Genomic DNA, 25251 nt, shown 5'->3' on the forward strand with positions numbered 1-25251 from the left:
AATTGTAGGAAATTTTGGAATTGGTGAAAGACTTGTGGAATTTGCAAAATTTCAAGGAATGTCAGCAATGAACCCTTCATCAAGAAAAGGGTAAACAGAAAGTTGACATGGAGGATCCAAATGGATTAACAACTAATGAAATCGACTTCATCCTCACTAACAGAACATATCGTGAATGATGTTACTGTCCTGAACAAGGTGAATGTTGGAAGCAATCACAGATTGGTAAGATGCACACTTGATATAGATATAAGAAAAGAAAGGAAAAAAACTCACTCGAGTAAATAATACGAAGGTCTTTGAGATAACAGAAGAGGAGAAAAAGCAGTATGTACTGGAACTTGAGAACAACTTTGAGCTTCTGCAGACTGTTAGGACCAAGATATCGACGAGGAATACTATAACTTTCTGAAAGTGATTTCTTTTTACCTATAAGAAACCTATAGGTAAAAAGAAATCCAAAGTAGAAAAAATTAGTCAAGAAACACTTGTCATGTTGAACCAAAGACGACAAATAAAGAGCAAGGTAAACACTGACAGGGATAAAATCGAGTATACTGAGTTATGCAAAGCCATTAGAAAGAGATTCAGAGGACATAAGATGATTTAACACAAGAAAAATAGAACAAGCATTGAGGGAAAACAAAGGACTTAAATCAGCAGCCATGAGCAGTAATACAGAAAGACAAATGATACTGAAACTGAAGAATAGTGATGGTAAAGAATTCTTTGCTGTTTTTCTTTGCATCCTTTGCCAAAGATTTCTCATAATCTGCACACCCTCCTTTGTTACTTGGTTACAGACCAGCTTATATCTATCTTAGGCTTTTGTGTCACCTGTTAATTTATATGTATCCCATGCATTTTTCCTCTCTGCCATATGTCTAATTAGTTCATCTGAGATCCATTTAGGCCTAAATCTTGAACAATATTTCTTAGTTGGTATGAAAAGCCTAGTAGCTTCTAAGATTATTTCTTTGAATGCTTCCCATTTTTAATTTGTTGTTGGTAATATCATCAGTTGGTCCCACCGTATAGAATTTAAATACTGTCTCAGACCACCACCACAGTCACCTTTACGAAAGCAAAAACCCTTCCCTTTACCCCTGATGGTAGTTACCTCTTTGAATAAATCCCACTTCAGCACACTGTGATTATTGCCACCTAGTGGTTCCTTTATCTGCAGATTCTTAATGCATGAAGAATCACTACTGATAATCAGATCAAGAATAATACTCCCTCTAGTTGCCTCCCGAACATGCTGATTTAGAAAACAATCATCCAATAAATCCACAAAAGCCTTGCTACTGTGTGAGTGACCAACCCACATATTCCAGTCAATCTGTGGGAAATTAAAATCCCCCATTATAAGACACTCTGATTTACTGGCCCACTCTATTTCTCTGCACAATTGCTGATTATACTCATCAGATTCATTAAGCCTATAACACATACCTACTGAAATTTTTCCCTTTCCAGTACTTATGTCACACCAAACAGACTCAACATTGCATTGTCCACCAAAATAAATTGGATGCACTTCCTTAGATTTTATGTGTGTCTTAACTAACAGCATAACCCCTCTTCCCTTCCTGTCTTGTCTATCCTTTCTGTACACATTGTACTCCCCAAATTCCAATTCTGCACTGCTTATGTCTCTGATATCCCAAGAGTATCTGCCTTTGATGTCTTGACTAGCACTTCAAGCTGATCAAATTTATTAGCTATACTCCTAGTATTGGTGTACATGCAAGTATACATGCACCTGTTTCTACTCTTAGTTACCCTAACACAGCCCGTGTATTTACTTGTTTCACTATGACTTACAACAACTTGCTTTCCAGGCTGCTGCTCAATTGCACACAGCCCATGTATTTACTTGTTTCACTATGAGTCCCAGCAACTTGCTTTCCAGGCTGCTGCTCAATTGCATTTTCAGTAGAAGCAGTGCAAAAATCACTTTCTCCTCTGCCAGCGGCTACTATTAGTCTGTGTATCCCCCCACAAGCTGTCCGTTTTCAGACCCACCCAACTCTGCCTGGATAGCATCAACAAATATTCTTGCACCCTTTCTATTTAAGTGTATCCCATCCCTGTAGAAGCAGTCTCTCCTGTTAACAAGCACAGACCATGCTGAGAAAATTCTATCCCTTGAGCCTTGCATAATCTCTCCAGGGCCGAATTGATCGACGAGGCTCTCATCATATACTCCCTCCTATCGTGTCTGGGCAGAATAGCAGACAATTTCGAATTCAACCCTAACTCGTGGCTTTTTTCAACACATTTACCTGTAATTGTCACAAAGGGGCACAATATCCCCCTTTGTGCTCTTAAAAGATATCTACTCTACATCATCAACTTTTGCACCTGGCAGGCATACCCTGGTCCTGTCCTTCTAGTGTATTCCCCGTCTCCCTGACAATAGATTCACCGACAACAACTAGTTTCTTTTCAGGCCAGCGCATTCTGCCTTGAGGGTTGCCGCTGTGTTCATGATGTTCAAGTGCAAGCTCTGGCATTGATGTGGGCATCTGAGAGCTTGATGGGCCCCTCAATTTAAATCTTTCAAGGGCATCCACCCTGTCCTTCAAGGTCTCATATAGGCCCATATCAATGCTGAGTTGTCCTGATTTCCTTACATTGCGCACGCACGTACGCGCGCAAACACACACACACACACACAAAGACATTCCCCTTGGCAATATCATGTCCTGTTCCTGATTGCTCCATAAACATCAATAAGCAGTGCATTTCAAAAGGCTATGATTCAGAGGACAACCGCCACCCCCTCAGTTCTCGCCTGAGCCACAGCACTTCCATTAGTTTGAGCCTTCGTGTGCCCTTGTTAATGCTAATCTCGACCAGCTGGGTCTGTGTGACTAGAAAACGGAAGCCAGCTGGAGTTGTGAACATTAAAAATGATTGCATTCCATGCTGTGATTGCAGTATAATTGCATGCCTGTCCAAATGGTCTTGCCTGACTTGTTTAACCAGTGATTCCATTATTTTACCTGCAACAGAAGTTAAGCTAACAGGTCTGTAATTACTCATGCCTCCTTTTGATACCCCTTTATGAATACCCCTGTTCATTAAAGCTCAATGCATGGGTGAATCAAAGGGGAAATTTGATACCTTTCGCAGTGTTCATGATATGGAGGGAACCAAGAAATCACGTCCCAGACTGTTACCTCCTATTAGAAAAGGGATGATAATGAAGAGAAAGTGGACAGTGACTTACCCAAATATACCATCTGCAATTTGTTCTGTGCCTCATGGTGAAGTACTACTTATTCCTGAACCACCCGATCGTTTTTACATACACTCTGATGAAGATGAAGAAACTGATGAACATCAACTTGATGTATACGAAGAAGTACAGCAACTGTCTTGCGTCAGGGGATCCACCATTTTGTCCAAATCCTTCTGAACCACATAAGATCACAGAAAGCGAGCTTAATGACCTCATTAGGGATCTCGAAGTGCCAAAGAATAATGCAGAGCTTTTGACTTCGAGGCTACAACAGTGGAATCTTCTGTTAGAAAGCACTGAAATTATAACAAAATGATGCTACTTTAACCAGACTTATATTTAAATACACGTTGAAAATACTATTAAAAACTGCAGTGTTGTGGAAAGTCCACTAAACACTCGCCTTCCATTTTAACTGATGGGTCAAATTTTAATTTCTTTGATTTTCTTGCAGATCCTTCTACTTTGCAGTCATTCAGCAATAGTCAGCTATCATGTTGACATTCCACCTACCCCATATCAGTATCTTTTAATGGCCTGGTGAAACCTCTTATCCTGTTCGTCACTAACACTGCCCAAATTTTATCGGAGTAGTCTATGTGGAAGTGTAAAAAATATACCTTGACACTTGTGTTGCAGTCCAGCTTCTTGAAATTTGCCAACATATTTTTAACTATATTCTTGTAGTCTGGCCCCTTGTTTCCTCAGAAGCTCTAAGTAACAGACCTGAAGTTTATCCATGCATGTTTTTCTTTTTTATTCATAGTTCCCTCAAATTTTGTCCATTCAGTTTGCAAAATTGAGGACCAAAAAAAATACCTTGTTTTAGCTTCTCTTGGGTAATCGATGGTAATTTAGTACAAAGATAGTTGAAGCAGAGACCTTCATGAGGTAAAGCTTTCAATAACTGTTTCATCAAACCCAGTTTGATTTGCAAGGCTGAAAGGAGGACAGTTTTGGGATCTACCTGTGATTTATGAACTATGTTCTTTGATCCAGGCAAGAAGCTCCCCTTCTTTGGCCAGACCATGACAACCCAGTGCTTACTCCTTGCTCAACTATCCCACTCATACAAAAAGCAGGGCATTTTTCTGTACTCAGATTGCTGTCCAAGTGACGTGCCTATCACTGTAAAGTCAGCACAGACCAACTGACCCTGTTCTTTATATTTAATATTTGGTAACATATTCAAGTTCTCAAGTGCATTTGAAAGAAACATATGTTTCTTTCAAATGCACAGAGTGAGCTACTGGTATTTACCCATATTTATTTGCATTCTGGAGTAACACACCTTTGAGACTTCTCTTTGATGAGTCAATAAAAAGTCTCCACTGTGTAGGAGTGAAACTAATTCCTAAATAGTTCATTAAGTTATTTATATTACTGCAAAAAACCATAGAGAAGTAGGGGAATAGTTCTCATTCTCAGAGAAGTAGGGGAATAGTTCTCATTCTCTGTGACTACCATGAGGAAAACATAGTGTGCTAGAAGATTTTTTTTACTTAAGTCTAGAACCAAGGAGTTTTGTTGGATTCTTTTGGTAAATTTAAATTTCTTTCAATATCATTGAGTTTACATTGTGAAAACAATTGGGAGGCTGGACTCAATGTCTCAAGGCATGTAGACGTCAGTTTCATCTTCAGAAGCTTCACTTTTAACACTCTCTGCTGCTATATTCTCCAATATAAGTGCATGGAGCTCTCAAGGTCAAGAAACAAATGACTGAAGGCGGTGTTGCCAACATGTGAAGATTTAATTTTTTTCAAATTCTCAAAATTTACTCCTAACTTAATACATTCAATAGTACAACTCATAACATCAACTTAAGTGATTTGTGAAAAAATAGTACATGATAGAAAAAAATGAATAACATTTCTGAAATTGGTGTAAAAAACTGAGTTAAAAACAGCTGTTAGTTTAAAAACATCGAAAACCATGTAGAATGGTTTATTATTATCACCTATTAAAAAGCTAGTTCACAGCTGCAGCTGTCAGCAAAAGGAAGAATAAAATGTCAAGTAAGACAGGTTAGATGAGTGTGATGAAACTATTTGTGAACAAAATGTTTTGTTGTAGTGTGGGAAAACAAAATAGATGTATCAAGCTTTTGAATGAGAAAACTGTGTGAAGCAAGTCCAGGTACTGATTTAAGAGGCAACCAAATAGGACTTCACCTGATCAAGTAGTGTAGCCTTAATAGTTGATGCACCAGTAAATCCAAAAATCAGTTAATCAATCACCCTAATCATATTGTCCTGTATAGCAACTTAGACTACACAATACATTGTTGTTTACCACTTATTTGGAGAGATCTTGGTTCAGTTCTTATCAAAATATGACATGAATTTCTAATAGCCTCTTCAATAAAGGCTGTAGTTAGCCATTTGGAGGGATGGTTTCCTCACAAGTTATTGTAGTTTTCACCCATTCATCTATAATCAGTATAAATTAGCATGCATTGAATAGAAGATGATTTATGTGTTTCATCACATTTTGAAATGAGTGATTTTACTGACCAGTAAATTTGTATAAAATTTTAATTTCAAATTAGGGAAAACTGCAACAGAAGCCGATGAAAGTTAAATGGTTTTGAGGGATTTTATGTGCCATTCAAAGACTTTTCAGTGGTTCAAAAGCATTTAGGGCTGTTTGTCCATCAAAGACCCTTGCTCTAGCCATCCTTCGACTTCAAAAACCAATGATCCAATCACTCGCGTTCAAAATCTGATCAGGAGTTTAATTATCTGCAAAGTTAGTAAATTCATATCAATCAATGTCTGTTAGTTGAAACAAAATTTTGGATATGAGACTTGTTTCAGCCAAACTTGCCATGCATTCTCATTCATGGTACAGAGTAGCAAGTTCTTGCATGTTAGAATCTTTTTCAACATGTGGTAGTTGACTTGAGCTTTATTTCTTTTATATTAATGGTGCTGAAACAAAGATCCAGTCCTCTCGGTGGAAGGCTCCATTCTTCTCCAAACCCCAAAATAGCAAGACAATCTCGATCAAATGTGAAGATCATGCTTATATATTTTTACTTTTAGGGCATTGTTTATTATGAGTTTGTTCTTCATGGTCAGACAGTTCTGTGTCCATTACATGATGCTGTTCAGAGAAATCAACTGGAGAAGGGGCTTGAGGGAATTGGCACTTGCATCATGGTAATTCTCCTGAACACTTGGCACTCTCCATTCAGTAATTTCTTGCAAATCACTCCCCCATCTGTTATACCTATCTGATTTAGCTCCCTATATTTTTTTCTCCAATCTTAAAATCCCCTTGAAAGGCCACAGATTTGTAATGACAGGAAATTATTCAAAATACAACACAGGAACTGTTAGCATTTTCAAAAGAAGCTTATCGGGAATTCTTCGAGAAGTTGCACAAGTGTTGGAATTAGTGTATAGAGTCAAGGAGGCTACTTTAAAAGAGATCTATCCAAATAACTGTTAAGCTTCAGGATTTCCCAAGTGTTAGCTCTTTAATCAACCTTGTATACAGGGTGATTCACTACCAGTGCAACAGACTTGCAGGAGGTGTAGGGGGCACAAAGACGAATCGGAATCACATAGCATTGCATGGCCCGAAATGCCTTCAGCGTGCGGTAGAGGACGTTGAACGGGAGGTCGCGTGAACAGCGATCCCGCTGGAAGTCAGCATTTGCGAACCGGTTCCCGAGGCAGTAGGATGGACGAGTATTCAAACATTGAACTGCCCGACATGCACCTCGCGTATGGAGCTGCAGACTGTAACGGGCGCGCCGCTCTGCGCTTGTACCAGGAACGTTTCCCGTACAGGCGTGCTCCTCATCATACGATTTTGATCATATGATGAGAAGGTTATGTGAGACTGGTTGTTTCATGAGAGGTACCATAAACCGAGAGCAAACGACGAGGATGCCAGACAATGAGGAGAATGTCCTACGTCTTGCAGAAGGCAATCAGAGTACGAGTACTCGAGCGATAGGCCAACGATTGGGTATTTCCCAATCCACTGTATGGAGGATACTGTCAACAAATCAAATGAGTTCATACCATCTGCAGCGTGTCCAATCATTGGAACCTGCGGATTATCCACTCCGGAGGACTTTTGCTACTTGGTTTCTTCAACAGAAATGGTTCGCAAATGCTGACTTCCAGCGATATCGCTGTTCACGCGACCTCCCATTCAACGTCCTGTACCGCATGACGAAGGCATTTCGGACCCTGCAATGCTATGTGATTCCGATTCGTCTTTGTGCCCCCTACACCTCCTGCAAGTTTGTCGCACTGGTAGTGAATCACCCTGTATATGAAAGTCCATATTGATTCAGCATCGAAGCAGTATAGCCATTATATGAGTAGCTGAGTCAGAAGTTCAGATAAATTTTTGTCTCAGGGTTTCAGTATAAATAAGTTTAAAAAAAATGTGTAATAAAGTTCAGTAGAGGATAATTGTGAACCAGTTTATGAATTCTATCAAAAATGCATTTTTGATCACAAGTTCAACCTGTCTTTTGGAATCCCGAAACTAGATAACTGCAAGGAGTATGCAGCCTTTGAATGTAGTGAAGGTAAAGCTAATTCTCCCTCAGATCAAGGCAGTTTTTTTTTATGCCAAGCTTAAAAATGACAGTAATGTGGCAGTAAAAATACAGTAAAACGAAAGTTAAAAAGAAAAAAATTAATAATAATAATAAATAACAGTAAACTGAATATCCGGTCTCTAGTTTTTGATTTATAACAACTCCCCCCCCCACTCCTTTGGATATTAGCTGTGTGATGTGAAACCTGATTTCCATTTTCATTCACATGGAAATGAAGCCGATCACAGATCAGATGAAATAATGTCCCACATTTTTAAATTGTTGTTGCTGCTTTGTCTCTAGTTGTGTGAAAAATGGTCTTGCACTCAGCTTTCTGCAAGCCAAAATAAAAGCACTGCAGTGTAGTTGTAGCAGTGTTTCCATTCTTTGTACAGACTGGACACTTCAGTATCATTTCATGTTCCTGGTATCTGGCCACACATTGTTGCCTTGTAATTAGGACATTGGCCTAATCAAAAGGAAAAGGGGAAACAGCTAGTAACTATTTATGCCAGATTGAGTAGGTTTATTATACAGGAATCACTGCTAAAGTTTAAGGTGTACCATGTGAAGCAGTGATTTATTGCAGTTTCAGTGTCCTTCCTGAAAAGTTTCAGCTGTTGAACTGTTACCAATTGTAGGAGTGAGAATGACTTCGAGAAGCCATGTATTATCAGAATGGAAAAGAGGCATATGATGAAAATATTAAGAAGAATATTCCTTGGAAGTTTGCATATTTTTAAATAAAAAAAAAAGGAACGGATGGCGATCTGTTTCTGGAATGGCCTCTTTGAGCTGTATTTCATTTTCAAAAGTATTCATCGCCATGGTTCTCTAGAAATCAAAGTACTGTATACAGATCTCGTGAGCCTCTTGCAGTTCAGCCTGGCTATTCATCACAACTTTTACAATATGTTGAGGACAAAGGAAGATGATGGTATGTACACTGAAAGAACAGAATTCATGGGATACATGGTTCCTGGGCAATGCGACACTACTGGCGCCTCCGTAGCCAGGTGGGAAGGAGCAGCGGTGCGTAGCACACGCTTCTTGATTAGACCGGGGTTCGAGCCCGTCACCACCAAATACGGAAGATGCGGAAAGGTCAGGAAATGACCACCGCATCTCCCGGAGCAATATGGCCTTAGTTGCTAATGCTCCTAAAAACCAAATAACAAACAAACAAACAACAATGCGACACTGTCACTGCATTCACGTAGACAGTAATTCGATGTCAGTATGGATAAATGTTAAGTTAACTGACTCTGAAAGAGGGATGATAGTGGGTGCCTGATGCATGGGTCACTATCACAGGGATGGTACAGAAATTGTGCTATCTCCGTTCGACAGTATCAAGATTTTATCGTGTATATGCCGTTTCCCGAATAACATTTTATTGTGGACAGCACTGGCAGAAAGAGTGAACGTGTCCGTTGACATCTGTCTCGCATTGTCTCAGTCAAACGGAGAGCGACAGTGGCACAAATCGCCACTGACTTCAATGAGGGAGGTGCCAGAAACATTTCCATCAAGACCATCAGGTGATCATTAGTCTCTGTAGGTTAGGGAGCCATCAGAGTCCCATTGCTAGCACCACAACACAGGAATCTATGCCTCAGCTGGGCGAAAGAACATTGGCACTGGACCTTGGTTGATTAAAGATGGGTCTCCTGGTCCGATGAGTCCCATTTCCGGTTATTTCGAGTGGACAGGAGAGTGCATATCTGGCAGAAACTGCACGAAACATTATGTCAACAAGGAACTGTTTGGGCAGGTGGATGGCCAGTAATGGTCTGGGGCATGTTCAACTGGCACACGTTGGGACCTCTGGTATGTCTAGACTCATCTCTGAATGGTCCAGGTTATGTGTCCATCCTTGCAAACTATCTGCATCCTTTTGTGGTCATTGTGCACCCACAGGGCAATGGACTCTTCCAGCAGGACAATGTGCATCCCTACAGAGCTGTGGTAACTAGAACATGGTATGAAGAGCATTCCGCAAATTTTACCACTATGGAACGATGGAATGGCCTCCCCGTTCACTGGATATGATCCCTGTGGAGCATCTTTGGGATGCTATGGAAAGGTCCATTCGAGCTTTGGATCCTCCACCCTGGAATGCGACAGAATTATGGACAGCAGTGCAGCAAGCACGAATGGAAATACCTGTGGAATGCTTTCCTGACCTAGTGGACTCAGTGACTGCCCTTATCCAGATAAAAGGTGTGTCTACCCATTACTAGGTAATTATCCCATGATTTCTGTCCACTCGGTGTGTGTATGTATGTATGACAAAATTTTGGATTACAAGCAGGTGATGGAGATCCTAAGTTTTTTTTGTTTTTTTTTTATGATGTGAATCTTGAAGTTTTTCACCCTGCTTCTATTAAAACATTGAATATGGTAGAGTTTCTCAATTGTATAAACACTTTTGCAACTTAAAACATGTTTATAGGATATTTTATGACCACCTGTGAAATATGGAAATTCACCAGAATAATTTTTACTCCATTGCTCTGTATATTTATTAGTTTCTCTGTATTCTAAATTTATTTTGCAAATTGTAATTTTTATTCAAATTTGAGTTCATTTTTCTCATTGAAAAATGATGGTAAAGTACTACTGTATACTAAAGCCCTCAAATATAACATTATTTTTTTTATTTAGTTACTCTGAATTTTATTTATTTATTCTTTTCTTTAATGCGAGTCAGTACATTGCATTAAAATATATATGATTTAAATTTTCCTTTAATAGTTAAAGAAATGGAAGCGAAAAAATGTAGACCGATTCAGACTTTCACGAATGTCAGGATTTCATGCATTTGAAATTGAAAATCTGGCATTATTGCGTTCAAAGTTTCCTGGTATCAATCCGCGCACAAAACGAGAAATTGCTCAAGAGATGTTATGTGAAATGTGGTATGGGTTGGAGGAGAAAGTGAAACAAAGGTGACTTTATTTCTTTATTTTGCTGTTATATTTTTACTAATTATAGCAATTTGGTTCCCTATGGAAAGCTTGCCATTTCTTGTGGTTCTTACAAGTGTGAGACCTGTGACTTTTATTTATGAGACTAAATAAAAATATTCCTAAAGGAATTTTTCTAATAAATATTTGTATTTAGTTCATTTATCATCTATTAATTTCATGTTATGACTAATTTATTCTATAGAGGTAAGAATGTCCAAAATCCAGCAGCCCAAAAACTTGGGTGCCAAAAATATTAGAGTAACAGTAAATAACATTTAACCTAAAGCTTCCAAAAACTCTGTTGGTAGCTCTATGTATGCCTTCTATATTTGGTGGCCAGACTTTCAACAGCGCCGTCAATAAATACGATAAGAAGACTGTTGGCCACCATGTCTATAATTTAGCAAATTTATTTCTAAAGTCATATATCTTACACACAGAGTATATTACTTTTAAGTTTTAAGACTTGATTGGATCAGATCAGCATGCAATCATCTTGATTACATAATTTCACTAAGGCTGTTGGATGCAAGTTGTGCTATTGAGCCTGTATGCTACCACACAAAATTTGGTAAAACAGAATGGTGGTAAACTTTCAACTTCATTTGTCATCCAGAGCAGCGGTTCTTAAACTGCGGGTTGTGCGACCCTTGGGGGTCATGAATAAGATTCTGGGGGTCTCAGAAAAACATTGATAAATGTGGGTAAAATTAAATATTTATTATAGAACTATTGAAATTATTATACACTACAACCTTTCATTCTATATTTGTTTAGTTTATTGCAGAAATAAATGGACATATTACCTTTACGCAATGTCTCATTCATCAGGAAGCATTAGTGGCTAAGAAAATGTCTGCAGATCTAAACGCAGCCCTTACAAGATACAGTAAACATTAACTTCATCAAAAATTGCGCACTTAATAGCTGCCTCTTGCAAATCTATGCAAAGATTTTGGCTCAGGCTATGAAAAACTTAAAATTGCATACAGAAGTTTGGTGGGAAAGCTGTCAGGGAAGACTTTTCAATGGCTAATTCAGTTAAAAGGTGAGGTAATGCTATTTCTTTCCGAAAAAACAACTTAGATTTATCGAATCTTTTTCACAACAACACTTGGCTCTGCAAACTATATTATATGTCAGATATATTTGAGAAGCTCAACGAACTTAATGTCTCTTCAGGTAGAGAACACAAATATCTTTATTTTGCACGATAAAATCCAAGCGTTTATGAAAAAGACAAACATATGGAAGGCTAAGGTAGAAAATAACACACTTGAAATGTTTTCATGTACAAACCATTTCATTATTGAAAATAATTTGAGCAACGATATGATCAATAAAATTATAACTGATCATTTGGGGTGCCTGGAAGATAAGTCTGGGAGATATTTTCAACCAGATTTCAACACCGACCATTTTAAGTGTTTGCAGAATCCCTTCAGTACAGATAGAACACTGAAGGTATTCTTTTGGCTTAGTGCCAAGATCGAATACCCAGTACTCTGAATTAGCAGTGTCTGTTCTCCTACCATTTGCAACCACATATTTATGAGTCAGCATTTTCAACATTAGTTGTAATAAAAATGAAATATTATTCTCAACTAAATGTGGAAATTGCAATGAGATATGCACTATCCAATATTAAGCCAAGACTTGATTTATTGTATCAAAATAAGCAAGCTCATCCATCTTATTAAATTTTTTTGCTTATTACTATTTATTGTAACAGTTACGTTTTCTAATTTTTATATTTTTTATCTGCATATGTAAAGTTTGTAAACTATAAAAATTTAAATATATTAAATATAACTGTATGTGTGAATTTTTTGCAATAAATATGTTCATTATTTCTATTTCTCATTTTATTTAAAACTTCTCAAAAACTGACACTAGACTCTAGTGTTAGGTTTTTTATACTCTAGTGACTAAAGTCTAGTCACTAGAATATAAAAAACCTAACTTAACTTAACCAGTACTGCCAGGGATTGTTAATAATTTCATCTTATCAAAAGGGGTTGCAGATTAAAAAACAAAAAAAAAAAGTTTGTAAGAACCTGTGATCCAGATTATGATTGGAAATGAAACCTGTTAAGATGCTAGTTATTGGCTTTTGTGAAACCCGAAAACAGGTGAGTATGCAACCACTTTTTTGTTTTTTTTTTGGTAGATCAAATGGAGATGCTAAGTAATCTTGAAGTAGAGCTACAATGAGAGATTTCTCTCTCATAATTACTAACTTGGGGAAGCAGTAACCCTAGAGCAACGTATCAACTGTGTTGTACTACACTGACAGTGGTAGAGAATGAAAAGTACCTGGGGGTAATTGTGCAGGCAGATATTAAGTTTTCTGAGCAGTGCAGACAGTCTGCAAGTAACTCATGGTGTCTTGTCAATGATATACAGGAATTTTTCTAGCAGGGATAAGGAGGTGATTATCCCTTGTATAAGGCAATGGTCAGGCCACACCTTGAGTACTGTATACAGGTCTGGAGGCCTCATTTTAATAAGGATGTAGAGCTGCTGGAACAAGTACAGAGAAGGGCACCAAGATTTGTGAATGGAACAAAGGGTTGCTCTTACGAAGAAAGGCTTAAGTTTTGCAAAATACAGTGTCTGTAGACTAGGCACCTGTGAGGTGATCTGATTGAGGTGTATAAAGCCTTGAATGGTTTGAGCATGCTCAATGCCGATGGGATTCTTGCTCAGAATAATCATCTGAGAGGACATAAATTCAAATTGAGGAAAGAGTTGTATGATAGATGTGCTGAAGTTTGCCTTTAGCCAGTGGATAGTTGATTGCTGGAATAAACTTCCATCTGTTGTAGAAGTTGATAGATTCAAGGCAGAACTAGACAAACATTTGGAGCGAGTGGATGGGTGAAATGAGAAGGGGTTTTTTTTGGCTGATGCTATATAAGCTTGCTTTCTTGCATCATGTGCCTTTACTAATGCTGATGCTAACTTTATTGTTCTTTGGCAGATCAAGAGGGCATAAATTCAAATTGAGGAAAGAGTTGTATGATAGATGTGCTGAAGTTTGCCTTTAGCCACTGGATAGTTGATTGCTGGAATAAACTTCCATCTGTTGTAGAAGTTGATAGATTCAAGGCAGAACTAGACAAACATTTGGAGCGAGTGGATGGGTGAAATGAGAAGGGGTTTTTTTTGGCTGATGCTATATAAGCTTGCTTTCTTGCATCATGTGCCTTTACTAATGCTGATGCTAACTTTATTGTTCTTTGGCAGATCAAGAGGGCATAAATTCAAATTGAGGAAAGAGTTGTATGATAGATGTGCTGAAGTTTGCCTTTAGCCAGTGGATAGTTGATTGCTGGAATAAACTTCCATCTGTTGTAGAAGTTGATAGATTCAAGGCAGAACTAGACAAACATTTGGAGCGAGTGGATGGGTGAAATGAGAAGGGGTTTTTTTTGGCTGATGCTATATAAGCTTGCTTTCTTGCATCATGTGCCTTTACTAATGCTGATGCTAACTTTATTGTTCTTTGGCAGATCAAGCTGTAGTTCACTTTTTTAAAATTTATTTAATTGTATATGAACACAGCTGTAACTTCAGTTTATATAAATACTTATGATTAAAGCTTGTTGGGAGTGTTGTGATATGTCATTTATCACTTTCTGTGATGTTAATGATGTATCTCTGTATTCGTCTCTCAATGGTTGTTGCTTAGAGGTAAGGTGGCCTTTACTAATATATTGTCAGTAGTGGGCAGTGTTTTGGCCCATTCTAAACTCCTGCAATATGAGTTATAGTTGCTGTTCACATCATAGTTTTATCAGAGAAAAATCATCAAAGAGTAGATGGCTGTGCTAGAAAACCATTCTCCCTTTATCTGTGTTTGTTTGAATTTTCCTGATTGGTTATACTTATTCTCCGTTAACTGGAAAAAATCTAAAAACCAGCAATCCTCAGTTTCCAAGGATGTCAGATTTTTGATGCTGTTCTTTGTCACTTTTTTTTTACTAAAAAAGTGAACTCAACTAAAAAATCAACCCCCAGGGCTTAAGAAGCAAACATGGTTACAAGTGAAAATTCATCACTAGAGCCAAAAAGCTCCCAAATTAGATATAGCCTTGAACTGACCATGGCATTAAAACCAACCTGAATAGAAGCAATCAGTATTTCTGATAATATACTTTGTCAGCTCAGTCAATGGGAAAACTTTCCACTTTTGTCATAGAGATGTCTATAGAATATATCATGATGTCATCAAAGATGGTCAAACGGCTCCAATCAGGTGATCTACTGATAGAGACAACTCAACACAAACATTCAAAATGCTTACTAAAGCTTGGATTGTTATGCAGAATCCCAGTTTAGATTTCATGCTAAACTCCTCCAGGTTCCACTCACTTAACTCCAAGCCATTTAAGTGAATGGGACTTGTTAAACTGTTCAGAAGAGGAAACAGTTACAAGAGTAGAAAGTGATACAAGCAAAATGGATAATAATACAAAAAGACAGTAATGTAATTCTAACATGTAACTCCATTTTGACATTTAATTCACTGAATTTGCTGACCTCGGTTAAAGCGGGATACTTAAATTGCTGTTTCCAACTGTACATCCTTAACCATTTATGATGTTGCATTGTTTTGACATTGCAACATCATAAATCCCAGGTGGGTTTTCCGGAGTGGTACTGCTTGTGCAAACTACGGATTTAGCAATAATGGCAAAGATGCAAGAAAGCAAGCTTATATCTTTTCAGCAAAAAAAAAAAAAAACACCCACTTTTTTTTTTTTTTTTTTTTTTTTTATCCATAATTTATTCAACCCCGTTTACTTCCACAAACAGGTGGAAACTTGTTCCAACAATTAACCACCTGTTGACTGAAGGTAAACTTCTGCACATCAATGATGCAACCATCCTTCCTCAACTTGAATTTATGCCCACCTCATATGTATAGGTTCAGCGTATGAGGAGGAGGCATAAATTCAAAAATCATGCACAAACTGAACTTACTGCCACATCTCCACAATGCCTAATTGCAAGGGCAAGCATCCTGCTTTCTGAAAAGGATATGATCTTTGGAAACTATGAAAAAAAAAATTCAAAAAATATAAGATCAAGAATAAAATAACCTAAAAAGAAGTGAGAAAACAAGTAAAATTAATTATGCCAGAGCATAATTAATTTTACTTGTAATTAAAAGTAGTATATATACATATACCACTTTTGTACAATTGCAGAATGGGCAGGATCTGTGCTTCTGAACCATCCCCATCTTCAAGGTCACATATAACAGACCAAAAAAAATAACATCCTGATCTCACTTCCAACAAAAATCGCATCACATGATCAAATAACAAATAAGCTACAAAGGCTAGACACTGTTCTTTCGATACAAGAAAATCAGAATGCTATGGATACTAACGATATGATTGACCAAGATGAAACAGTATTTGATCTCCACAAAGGTGATATGCTTCAAACATAAAGGTCAGGATTCTGGTTGGCCTTTTTTCCCTCAAAAAAAATGTAAAAATGATTGGCATAAGCAAGCAGCTTTTAAAAACACTAGACACATTCATCATCCTCTATCAAAATCAAATAATGTAGCACATCCTTCATTCAAACTGTAGATGTTTGTAGCAATATTGATGATCCCTGTGATTTAATCTCCAGGTATAACACAGCTTGCAAGAGACTAATTTTACCCCACAGGTTACTCCAAAGATTAAAAATTATATGCTATATCAAAGAGATAGAAATTTAACTCCCTCCATGTATAGAGTTCTGATAGACTCAATAATATCATCTAGACATATCTATCATCCAATCTTAATTGAAGCAGTTGCTGTCAGTATTATGCTTGGATTTTCTTTAACTATTGTTTCTATATACTTCTCACAAAATCATCCATTCACTACTAAAGATCTTGTGGCACAAATACCTTCTCCTTTCTGTTTATTGGATGATTTTAATTTGCACCATTCATTATGAAAGTCTGGGAATATGGACCAAAGAGGGCAGATCCTAGAAGCCTTACTCAGTCATCAAAACCTTGCCTTACTTAATACAGGATCACATATGTACAAGCATTTTCCCAACAGGATCAGTGCTCTTCCACTTTCTATGGGCTCCCTTTGCATAAAGTGGAATGTACTAAATGACCTTCGGCAGTGATTGTTTCCCCATAATCTGTAAATTACAAACATCTATATCATTACACAGTGAAGACAGAATAACATGGAAATTCTCCAACACAGACTGAAAAATTTTTTCTACATCTCTCTCTTAATCAGATTATTGAGATTAACTCATAATTATTGTTACTGAACATATAACGAAGTAAATATTAGCAGCAACAACCAAGTCAATACCTCAGCCAATACGTAATGGAAAATACAAACATATTAATGTTTGTGGTGAATGAGGTGAACAAGAAATGAATAAATCATGGAACTTATTTTGCAAGCACCTTTGCAAGAGTAAATCTTATTAATTACTAAAAGCCAAAGCAAGACATATGATACGAACAGCAAAAATAGGACTCCTGGATACACGTTGCCTCCACAATTAATAAAGACACAGATACTAGATTAATTTGGAGAAAAATTTAACAACTGAATTGCAGATACCCACCACCATCTTCCCCACTTTCAATAGAAATGGACTGGATTTCTAATGAAATCCAGTCCACCTGAGGTCCATTTCAATAGAAATGGACCTCAGGAAATAGCAAATGCCTTTGCAGAAACATTTCGTAACGTATCAGCAGTAGCAGATTATGTCAGTCTTTCCAGCATATTAGCATCAGCCAAATGGTTAGCATTAGTGGAGGCATACAATGCAAGAAAGCAAGCTTATGCAGCATCAGCCAAAAAAAAATAAAAATAAAACCTCGCATTTCACCCCTCCATTCGATCCAAATGCCTGTCCAGCTCAGCCTTTAATTTATTTAGGCTATTAGCTTCCACAACAAGAGATGGAAGCCTGTTCCACCAATCAACTACCCGCTGGCAAAAGGCAAATTTCCGTACATCTATTGTACAACCTTCTTTCCTCGATTTGAAACTGTGTCCCCTCAGGTTCTTAGTCTGAGCAATAGGAAGAATCCCATCAGCATTTATCTTGCTCAACCCATTCAAGGCCTTATACACCTCGATCAGATCTCCTCGCAGGTGCCTACTCTCCAGGCACTGCAATTTACAGAACTTAATCCTTTCTTGATAAGAGCACCCCTTTGTTCCCCTCATCAATCTTGTTGCCCTTCTTTGTAAAAATCCTTCCTAAAATTAGGCCTGCAGACCTGTACACAGTACTATAGGTGTGGCCTTACCATTGCCTTGTATAACGGGATAATCACCTCCCTGTCCCTGCTAGAAAAATTGCTATATATCATTGACAAGACACCATGACCTGCCCTGGCAGCCCGTCTGCACTATTCACCTAGAGGTAATTGTGCAGTCAAATATAACTTCATATTTTACTGCACAATTACCTCCAGGTCTTTTTCGCTTTCCACTTCCCTGAGTGTAATACCACACAGTTAGTACGTTTCTCTCCGGTTATTGCTACCCATATGCATATACTTCTCAGACCATCTTTCCAACTTATCTAGATCCAGTTGGAGCAGCATACTGTCTTTATTGTCATTAACAACCCCGGAAATCTTTGTATCATCTGCAGACTTGGACTTTAACATGATATATCTTCATCAATATCATTGATAAATATACAAAACAACAATGGGCCCAACACCGAACCCTGGGGAACTCCACTAATAACATTTGTCCACAAAGAGCAGTGTCCATTGATTACCACTCTGTCTTCTCCCACTCAACCATCCCTTTCCATTGTAGCAACTTACCCTTAATACCATACCTCTCCAATTTGTACAGCAGTTTTCCATGTGCAACAGTATCAAAAGCTTTTCTGAAATCCAAGTATATGATATCAAAATTATTTTTGGCTTTCTGTTCCTTTGTGACCACATCATAGTATCCAATCAGATTGGTCAGACAAGACCTCCCTTTAACAAACCCATGCTGTGTCTTAACTATTACTGCAGTCTTGTCTAAATTATCCTGCAATGCTTCTTTAACCAGTGATTCCATTATTTTTCCCAGAACACAAGTTAAACTAACAGGTCTATAGTTACTTGTGTCACCTTTTGAACCCCCTTTGTGAATTGGTGATACATTTGCACACCTCCAGTCCATGGGGCCTTCTCTTGAGTCCAAGGAAGCTCTCATAATTATGGGTTTGCTTACTTCCTTTGCTGCCTCCTTTAATATAACTGGATAGATCCTGTCCAGCCCAGGTGCCTTCCAGTTTGCTCTCAGTTATTACAAAATCACTTAGCTCCCTGTTAGCATTTGATAAACTTCTGGCACTCCCCTCATTGAATAACTCCTCACATGTGAATGTAAATGCAAAATAATTATTCAGTTTATCAGCTACCTGAGCATGATCACCAATAGTCAATCCATCTATGTTAAGTGATCCAATCTGATTCATTCCTTTTTTCCTAGAGTTTACATAAGTAAACAGCCTTTGCATCCTTTGCCAAAAATTTCTCATCTGCCTTTGCCTGCCTAACCTCTTTTGTGATTTGATTACAGACTAGTTTATACATGCATTAGGCTTCTGTGTCACCTGATACTTTATATGCATCCCATACATTCTTCTTCTCTGCTATGAGCCTTATTAATTCATCTGACATCCATTTAGGTCTGAACCTTGAACGGTATTTCTTAGTTGGAATGAAAAGCCTAGTAGCCTCCAAAATTAAGTCCCTGAAGGCTTCCCATTTAGAATTCAATGTTGGTAACATCATCAGTTGATCCCACTACACAGAATTTAAAAACTGTCTGAGACCTCTGTAGTCACCTTTACGAAAGCAAAAGCCCTTCCCTTTAGCCTTGATGGTAGTTACATCTTTAAGTAATTCCCACATCAGTACATTGTGATCACTGTCACCCAGTGGTTCCTTTATCTGCAAATGATATAAAATAAATTTTAACAGCAACTTCTCAAATGATTGTAATAAACCCTTCATGATAACTGGACCCAAAGAATCTTTACATAGTACATCCAACACTGCTGCAGGACCGCATGGAATATACAACATTATATTAAAGCATTTAAATGAAATAGCTTTAGAATCAATATTGAACTTTTATAATAGAATTCTGTTGGAAAATCCATATTCGCAATCCTGGAGGCATTCTTTTGTCTTAGTCTTCCCCAAACATGGACAACACTAGTCGGTCCTACATAACCACTGACCAATATCACTTACCAGCTGCTTAAACAAATTATTGGAGAAAATGGTTCATAAGCAACTTTCAAGGCTACTACAGACAAAATGCTTCATCAGCAACAATCAGTATGGCTTCTGTCAAAACAGATGCATCTTGGATATGATGAAAGCTGAAGCAAATATCCGTAATGCCTTCACCTGAAAAGAACATTTAGATATGGTAAGTCGATCTAGAAAAAGCATCCAATACAACTTGGAGATAAGGCATCCTTTGAGACTTTCATTGGACTACAGGGACAATTAGCTCCTCTTATACAAAACTTTCCAGCTATGCTGCAGAAATGTATTATCTTATTCATATGTTCAAGAAGATGTACTGCAAGGGACTGTACTTAGTGCTATTTTCTTTGCTATTCATGTAAATCATATGAAAAAGAATATTCCAAATACCATGTAAACATTTCTATGCAAATGAATCTCACAATCTCATGTCATTCACAGAAAATGTGCTCCATTGAGAGACATCTTCAAATCACAGTAAACAAAATAAGTTTTTGGATGGAGCAAAACGGCTGTTGCTTCTTTGAACAAAAATCTACAATTATCCATTTCTACAAAAAGTGTGGCATGCAGTCAGAACCAGAATATGGTTAAAAATTCACCTGATCCCAGTTACCAACTCTATCTGATTTTTAGGCTTAATAAGTGACAAACTCTTGTTTGTTGCACATATTACGCATACTGAAAGTCTAAAAAAATTAAACATCCTTAAAAGTATTTTGGCAATTAGAAAATGTGAATTGGAATATCATAGGTTTGGCTGAAACAAGAAAACGAAATGAATCACTTATAAGTTTATCAAGATGAATCACTTATAAGTTTATCAAGAAAGTGGACGTGGAAGAGCCAAATGGATTAACAACTAATGAAATCGACTTCATCCTCACTAACAGAAGATATATCTTGAATGATGTTACCGTCCTGAATACAGTAAATGTTGGAAGTGATCACAGAATGGTAAGATGTACAAGATGTGTAGGAAAGGAAAAAACTGACTCGAGTAAATAATACAAAGGTCTTTGAGATAACAGAAGAGGAGAAAAAGCAGTATGTACTGGAACTTAAGAACAAGTTTGAGCTTCTGCAGACTGTTCAGGACCAAGGTATCGACGAGGAATATTACAACTTTCTGAAAGTGGTAAAGCCCAAGAAACCTGTAGGGAAAAAGAAATCAAAAGAAGAAAAAATTAGTCAAGAAACACTTGTTATGATGAACCGAAGGCGACAAATGAAGAGCAAGATAAACACTGACAAGGAGAAAATTGAGTATACTGAGTTATGCAAAGCCATTAGAAAGAGCCTCAGAGAGGACATAAGAAGATTTAACACAAGAAAAGTAGAACAAGCATTAAGGGAAAACAAAGGACTTAAATCAGCAGCCATAAGCAGTGATACAGAAAGACAAATGATACTGAAACTGAAGAATAGCGATGGTGTACTTATAAATAGCAGAAGACTACTATAGAGAATTATACAAGGAGCGAGGGAATGATGCCAGCAGTGGGGAAGATTGATTGCAAAGTAGTAACACATACGGCATACCTGATATTCTTCCTGATGAGGTAGAACATGCATTGAAGAAAATGAAGAATCAGAAAGCCCCAGTGGAAGATGAAGTTACTGTAGAGTTGTTAAAATTGAGAGGAAGAGACATAACACAAAAACTGGCAAGGCTCTTCACAAAGTGCATTAGAAAAGGTGTGACGCCTAAGCAGTGTAATAATGCAATCATAGTTTTGCTGCATAAGAAAGGAGATAAATCAGAAATTTAAAATTATAGAGCAATTAGCTTGTTATCCCACATCTACAAGTTGTTCACAAGGGTCATTACTAACAGATTAGAAAGAATACTTGATGAGAATCAACCGAAAGAGCAAGCTGGCTTTAGGACAGGATTCTCAACTATGGATCACCTTCACGTAATATCACAGCTAATGTAGAAAGCAAATGAATATAAAACACCATTATGCCTGGCATTTGTGGATTATGAAAAAGCATTTGACTCCATACAGCATAAGGCAATGTTTCGGGCACTGGAAAGACAAGGCATAGATACCCCATATATTATGATTTTGAAGAAAATATATGAGAGTGCTACCTCCTTTATTAGACTAGACAAAGACAGTAGGAAATTTAAAATCGAGAAAGGAGTTCGACAAGGAGACACATCTCTGAAGTTGTTTACTGCTGCCCTTGAGGAAGCTTTCAGAAGATAAGACTGGTCGCAGAAAGGAATGTGTGAAACAGGAGCCTACAGGCCAGTAAGGCTCCTGGAGTTGATGGAATATACCCGATAATCTTAAGGGAAGCCTCATTGAACCATTGAGGCTTATGCGAGCATCACTAGACTCTGAGGAGATTCCCTTGGATTGGAAAAGTGCCAATGTATCTCCCATACGTAAGGGTGGCTCTAAGAGTGATGTGGGAAATTATCGACCTGTCAGTCTGACTTCAGTGTTAGGGAAAATCATGGTGCAGTGATAAAGGGTGGAATTTAGGATCATTTGGGTAGAATTGAAATTCTCAAGAATACTCAGCATGGTTTTGTAAAGGGAAAATCATGTTTAACAAATCTGGTTCACTATTTTGAAAGGGTCACTCACAAGCTGGATTTAGGGAATAATTTCGACATTGTTTATTTAGGTTTCAGCAAAGCTTTTGACTCAGTCCCTCATGAGTGGTTTCTTTATAAGCTGGAACAGGTTGGAATCACTGGAAAAATCCTTAGATGGATAGCAGGATGGCTTCAGGGCAGAGGAGGCAGAGTGTTGTGATAAATGGCTATTCCTCAGATTGAGTTGATGTAAGAAGTGAGGTTCCCCAAGGATCAGTATTAGGACCACTGTTGTTTTTAATTTTCATAAACAACATCGATGAAGGGATAGAGGACGTGATGTCTAAATTTGCTGATGATGTTAAAATTGGTAGAGTAGTTAATGATCACTGTCAAGCTGAGCTTCTTCAGAGAGATCTAGATAGACTTCAGGAATGGTCAGAAAAATGGCAGCTATGCTTAATCCAACAAAGTGTAAGGTATTACACCTGATAAACAGTAATCCCAAAATAACTTATTCACTTGGTGGAGTTCAACTAAATCCAGTACTGGAGGAAAGGGACTTGGGTGTTACGATATGGCCAAACACGAAATTCTCTGAGCATTGTAAACAGGTTGCAAGGAAGGCCCATGGCGTCCTATCGATGATCTATCAACTTTTGCAAGTAGAGATAGGGACGTGATAATCCCATTATATAAGGCTTTTGTTAGACCACACTTGGAATACTGTGTTCAAGTATGGAGACCGCACCTAAAGAAAGACATCGAGCTTCTTGAAAGGGTGCAAAGATGGGTAACTTGCCTGGTGAGATCGACAAACGGGCGTCCTTATGAAGAAAGACTTTGAATATGTGGGTTGCAGAGTTTGGGAACTAGGCACCTTAGACGAGATTTGATTGAGGTGTTTAAGGCTCTGAGAGGCATCAGTAAAATGAATGAGGACGAAATTTTCAAGATTATAAATGATGCTAGAACTAGGAGATATAAATTCAAGTTACGGGGGGAAATGTTTAGATTGAACTGTAGGAAGTTTTATTTTAGCCAGTAAGTTATAAATTACTGGAATAAGTTGCCTACATGGGTGGTAGAGGCTGACAGTTTGGGGAAGTTCAAAGGTCATCTGGATAGTACCTTTGGGTGAGGGAAGTGCATAGGATGATGGGTTTAATTTCCTTTTCTTTTATTAACTATTATTATTATTTTTTTTCTTTTTTCTTTTTTTTATATAAGGATTATTCGTTTTTTTTTTTTTTTGGTTGGTGCAGCATAAGCCCTAGGCTTTCTTTCACCATGCAGCCATTACTAATACTTATTGTATGAAAAGCTTTGCTAAAATCCAAGTATATGATATCAAAATTATTCTTTGCATCCTGTTACTTTGTGAGCACATCATAGTATCCAATTAAATTTGTCAGACAAGTCTTCCCCTTAACAAACCCATGCTTATCTCTGCAGTTATAGAAAACTATAACTGCAGTCTTGTCTGAATGATCCTGCATTGCTTCCTTAACCAGTGACTCCATTATTTTCCCTGGAACAGAAGTTAGACTAACAGGTATGTGGGCGCCTCCGTAGCCAGGTGGGAAGGAGCACCAGTGCGTAGCACACGTTTCTTGATTAGACCGGGGTTCGAGCCCGTCACCACCAAATACGGAGGATACGGAAAGGTCAGGGAATGACCACCACACATTCACAATATGGCCTTAGTTGCTAATGCTCCTAAAAACCAAATAACAACAACAGGTATGTAATTACCCGTGTCACCCTTTGAATCCCCTTTGTGAATTGGGGGCACATTTGCATATCTCCAGTCCATGGGGAACTCCTCCGAGTCCAAGGAAGCTTTCATAATTGTAGTTAAAGGCTTGCATACTTTTTTTGCTGTCTCCTTTAATATAACTTGATAGATCCCATCCACCCCAGGTGCCTTCCTTATGTTTAACTTCAACAATTTCCTCTCCACTTTTCTCTCTGTTATTGCAAACTCACTTAGCTTCCTGTTAGAGTTTGATAAACTTCTGGCATTCCCTTCCTTGAATAACTCATGTGTGAATGTAGATGCAAATACTCATTCAGTTTATCAACTTCTTGAGCATGATCATCAATAGTAAAACTAGCTATGTTAAGGGTTCAATCTGATTCATCCCTTCTACAGTTTACATAAGTAAAAAACTCTGTTGTTTTTCTTTGCATCCTTTGCCAAAGATTTTTCATAATCTGCCTTTGCCTGTCTAACCTCCTTTGTGACTTGATTACAGACTTGCTTATATCTGCCATAGGCTTTTGGGTCGCCTGATAATTTATCTGCGTCCCATGCATTTTTCTTCTCTGCCACGAGCCTTATTAATTCATCTTACGTCCAATTAGGCCTAAGCCTTGAGTAATATTTCTTAGTTGGTATGAAAAGCCTAGTGCCCTCCAAGATTAAGTCCCTGAAGGCTTCCCATTTAGAATTCACCATTGGTAACATCATCAGTAGATCCCACTGTATAGAATTAAAAAAACTCTGAGACCACTGTAGTCACCTTTACGAAAGTAAAACCCTTACCTCTGATGGTAGCTACAGTTTTAAGTACTGTATTTCCCCATGTATAAGACGCACCTTAATTTTGG

The 25251-nt window shown here is 37.8% G+C and overlaps 1 protein-coding gene across 1 annotated transcript in view; it reads left to right on the forward strand.

Moving 5' to 3' along the window:
- Polr1A (RNA polymerase I subunit RpI1) overlaps positions 1 to 25251 on the forward strand; it is a 476971-nt gene that overhangs the window by 254777 nt on the left and 196943 nt on the right. Inside the window, exons 21-22 of the mRNA XM_090382924.1 lie at positions 6298 to 6414; positions 10575 to 10768. Coding sequence (XP_090239050.1) covers positions 6298 to 6414; positions 10575 to 10768 — 311 coding nt within the window. The remainder of the gene's footprint in view (positions 1 to 6297; positions 6415 to 10574; positions 10769 to 25251) is intronic.

The sequence above is a fragment of the Mastigoproctus giganteus genome, chromosome 10, assembly GCF_048544385.1.
Source record: "Mastigoproctus giganteus isolate SK-2022 chromosome 10, ASM4854438v1, whole genome shotgun sequence".
Taxonomy (NCBI): Eukaryota; Metazoa; Arthropoda; class Arachnida; order Uropygi; family Thelyphonidae; genus Mastigoproctus; species Mastigoproctus giganteus.